The sequence below is a fragment of the Morone saxatilis genome, unplaced genomic scaffold (assembly GCF_004916995.1).
Source record: "Morone saxatilis isolate NCDOM2014 unplaced genomic scaffold, NCSU_SB_2.0 Contig7, whole genome shotgun sequence".
NCBI lineage: Eukaryota > Metazoa > Chordata > Actinopteri > Moronidae > Morone > Morone saxatilis.
The window spans coordinates 9,532,048-9,536,360 of record NW_023340246.1 but is presented as its reverse complement, the minus strand read 5'-3'; the positions used below and the strand labels follow the sequence as shown (position 1 = coordinate 9,536,360).

Here is a 4,313-nt window from a genome sequence, read left to right as displayed (position 1 = left end):
TTAAATAGACCGCCAGATTGAAAGGGTGCGCTTGGTTAGTGATTATGGAATAATGTCATGTGTGTATAGCAGCGCCGCTCGAGTTAACCTGCCTGAACTAGTTTGCAGGGCAGGCTTTGCTCCATTTTTCACTTGAATTATTTTATTTCTTTATGCCTGCCTTTTGTAACTGCTGATTTTGACAAGTGCTTTATTATTATTATTATTATTATTATTATTATTATTATTATATCGTATACTAAAAGTGTGTTTCCATTTTGTGCTTCTTTATATTTCTACTCCTTTATATTTCCGATGGAAGTATTGTACTTTATACACATTTATCTGATAGTTACTTTGTACATTTAGATTTTTCAAATAAAACATATGAAGAAATGATAAAATATGATGCAACATTAAACTGCTGCTTATTATGTTGACGCATCAAAAATAATCTAATAGTATATGTAACCGTTTATAATTCAGAAAGATGTCATCCTGCATTAGGAGTACTTTTATGCTTGTTTAGTATATTTACATAAAACATCTGTACTTTTATTAGCTACATTTTGAATGCAATGTCATGACTTTAATATTGTGTTATTGCTACTTTTACTTAAGTAAAAGCCGAACCTGACCTCCCATGGGGCCTAAGCAATACTCTGCTATGGGGCCCTCCAACCAATCTGTCATCGCTGCACAGTCACACCTGACACCCCAGTGCTCCCACTACAATCCTCTCTCCTTTAAAACAGTTTGCTCCATCTGTCGGCCTAAGAATGAGAAGATCTATACCGAACAGAATGAGGTACAAACAAATAATATTGATTCAACAGAATCTAGAAAATATAACACGTTGAAAATAATAAAAACTAAAAACTGAGATTTGGCTCTGCTGCCTGGTAATTAGTCCAGTCCTTACAGAGTTATACACTTATATTTGTCTATACAATGTAACCATACATCTACAGGCTCTGACTGCAGCTTAAAGGCTGAACATATCTGCATCATGGCTTGTCTGAACACTTGATGGTTATTATTTACTGTGTATCCATATTGCCCAGTATGCCAAGCTAATCCACATTTAAATTCAATATGTAATCAATAGTCAATGTCAATCCTTTGCTTGCGTCTCGCAGTACAGAACTGTAACTCAACGTCGACTGAGAGAGTCGATATCCATTATCTTGTTTCAAAATGATGTGCGTCTGTGAGGGGAGCCATCACACCCATATACTGTCTGGTTGGTGTTTATCAAACGTTACAAACAGTCGTATTTCACTCAGCTGTGTGTCGGCTGTGAGTGAGACAGGCAGGGTGGAGAGACACGCTGCACATTAAATTAACGTTACTGTTATTGACTGACAGCAAACATGGAGAGAACACAGGTTTATCTAATACCTGTTCCCACAACTCACTCTCATGGTGTTTTTTTTCTGCGCTTTCCTTTGCCGGATAGTCCGCTCATCCCCTCTTCCACCTTGTAAACACTGACACCTGCTTTGACACGAGGGGGGAGGCGGGGCCCTTACAAATTTGCGGGGCCCTGCGCAGCTTGCGTAGTGTTAGTATGGGGGGGCTCTGAGTTAAAGACCCGAATGCTTCTTCCACCACTTGTAAGCACAGACTGTTGTCCACCTGCTATAAAGCGCTCCTGTTACTTTAAGAGGAAAGTGAAAGCACCTGAATGGGTCCTTGCTGAAACTTAAAACCAGGAAATGTGTCTGAATACGAAAGAACAACACACATTTCATCAGACCATCTCATTACTCTCATAACTGTCAGTGCAGTTGATTTTCTACTAAAAGAGTTATTTGTGCTCTGTCTGCTTGCTCTGGTTAGATTAAAGTATCGCAACAGCAGCTCTGACATGGCTGCAGCTCTTAGATCCTGTCCCTATGCTCCACTCAGTCCTCTGTCCATCATATGAAAGCAGCTGCATGGGTATCTGATATAGTGTTATAAATCTCAAGTTTAGCTTTTCCTGTGGCCATTTTTTGCTGTGTATTTCTGAGGTTATCTTACCCACGCTTGTTTCTGCCATGGCTCCTGCTTCATCGAGCTCATAAGCTCCACCTTTTCCTAGTAGATGTCACTGGGCAGAACAAACCAGAAAGAAACAGTGTGTGTGTCAGAGCAGCAGTATGACAGCTTATTGATCTGTTCTCTAAGGTTATACACAGGACATATGCTAATATAATATTGACTGCTGTCAGTTAGTATAGCCTATTAAATATACTTTTTGATAATTGCACTGATATCCAGCCCATCTACCACCAAAATATGAGAGTGTGGACTAAAAACTCATCTTTGCTTTACCAGCATCACATATCACATTTTCATAACCATAATAGAACAATAGAAATAGAACATATTGTAATGCATGATCTTTTTTACTTTTGTGATAATTTAATAACAACTAAATTCAGGTTATAGTATGAATAGTGTTCATTTGCAATGGTTGCAATAACCTGACTTTTTTTTAGTCATAGTGCGCCTCCTGCTGGACTAGATGTATGTAGATCTCTGATCAAATGGAGAATAAGTGTCATGGAGAACTCAGATCATAAGTGCCTTTTTTCAGCTTTTAACCTTTCAGACCTTTAACATATTTTGAAAATATACTATATATAGCCTTGCTAACTCAAGATCAGTTTAAATGTACAGTATGTTAATCATGATTCTTGCCACAACATACAATTACCATGTCATGACAAAAAAGACAGATAAATGCCATCCTTTGGATCAAAGGGAAAGGTTAGAGGTACACTAAGGTGAAAAGATGTATATGTAGTAGTGAATTAGTTAAAACTATAGCTCCCCTTCAATAAGTAAAACGCTACTAACACATGGATGTATCAGCATTAGCAGTCAAAATATGCAATATAAAATAATAGTCACAAATACTTCTGGTAATTTAAATATATATTTTGCTGATAATACTCCTGTTCTGTTACTTAAGTTACCTTTACATTGTTGTATTAGTAATTTTACTTGAGTAAATGAACAGAGTATTTCTCACACCTCTCCTGGAGCCCCTGTGTATGGCAAAGACACACTCTGGGTCACACACACTTTCCCAGAGAGCAACTGAAACAATATAGACATCAGTGTGTATGATATTTTGTAAAATATGTTAATACAGCAATTAAACTGACCATAAAGGTGAAAAATCACCTTCCCCAAATGTGGCCATTTGGTGAAATAGAAACTGTTGTGCATACAATACTAATTATAGGTAGGTATAGATGTTAATTGATTTAGCATATTTTGAGCAATAGTGACCACAGGTTGCAGTGAGGTCAATTTTAGTCACAATTCAGTGAATGTGCTAAAAGCAATTTAGCTCTGTAGGACGTACGGGTGATTGATTCCTCTATTTTTTTGAAATTTCTTGAATTTTAGATTTGTTGTAATAAGTCACACCCACATTAATCAACTAATTACCAATTTCCATGCACCGACTGACTACAGTGATTTGAATTGGCAGTGGATGGAGTTTGCAACCCACCTGCACTAACACTTTCAGCAAAGAAGAAGAAAAAACACAAGAGGAGTAACTGTGGAGAAGCAACATCTGTTGTCAGTCATTTGCATCCGAGCATCATGTGGGCGGGTCTTACCTGTTAAAGAAGGAGGAGAAAAAGAGGAGAGGTACCTGACAGACCCGACCACATAGTGAGTGCAGCCGAGGTGAGCAGCGGGGGACGAGTGAGGCTTTTGCGGATACTGTTTCAGTTCACCGGGGTCCCAGTAAGGCCGCTATACTTTGATGCTTTGGCAACCCATGGTATTCAGTAGGCTCTATTCTGTGGTATGTTTGAAGCTGGTAGGCCTACAGCCCAAGGCTTAATTAAATTAATTAAATCCCATAGAACAGGTGTTTTTAAAGTCAGAATTAACAAAGTTGTGAGATCATTGACACAATTCGAATGAGCTATTAGTAGTTTGTTGTTGAGTTGTCATCAATGTACAGACACCAGGCGTGGATAAAACATGAACAAAATGCTTTAAAGAATTTGTTCCAGGCCTTCTGTTCTGTTTTTTTCTCTCAGAAATGTGTCAAAATTGTGCAGTTTTTTGCTTTCACAGTAAGCACTCATTCGTGTTCAGCAAAATAAAGTGTCAGGCTGCAGAGTACTGTCTGTGGCCTGGCGCCTATTATCTGCTGAACAGTATGCTGACAAATGCAAATGTTAGCTCTCAGGCACTCATGGTTGTAATGGATATTATTGAGCAAAGATAAAGTAGGGAAAGGACCGTGTGTGAGTTGCCAGTCTTTTGTCACACTCAATATACAGTATATTGTCAGGATTTACTGGACAGCGTTGATG

General features: G+C 38.3%; 1 protein-coding gene across 1 annotated transcript in view; it reads right to left on the bottom strand.

Annotated features, from left to right (window-relative positions):
* Positions 1 to 2,104, bottom strand: part of LOC118340313 — a 4,244-nt gene extending 2,140 nt beyond the window's left edge. Inside the window, exon 1 of the mRNA XM_035678207.1 lies at positions 2,005 to 2,104. Coding sequence (XP_035534100.1) covers positions 2,005 to 2,023 — 19 coding nt within the window. The 5' untranslated portion in view covers positions 2,024 to 2,104. The remainder of the gene's footprint in view (positions 1 to 2,004) is intronic.
* Positions 2,105 to 4,313: the final 2,209 nt, after the last annotated feature.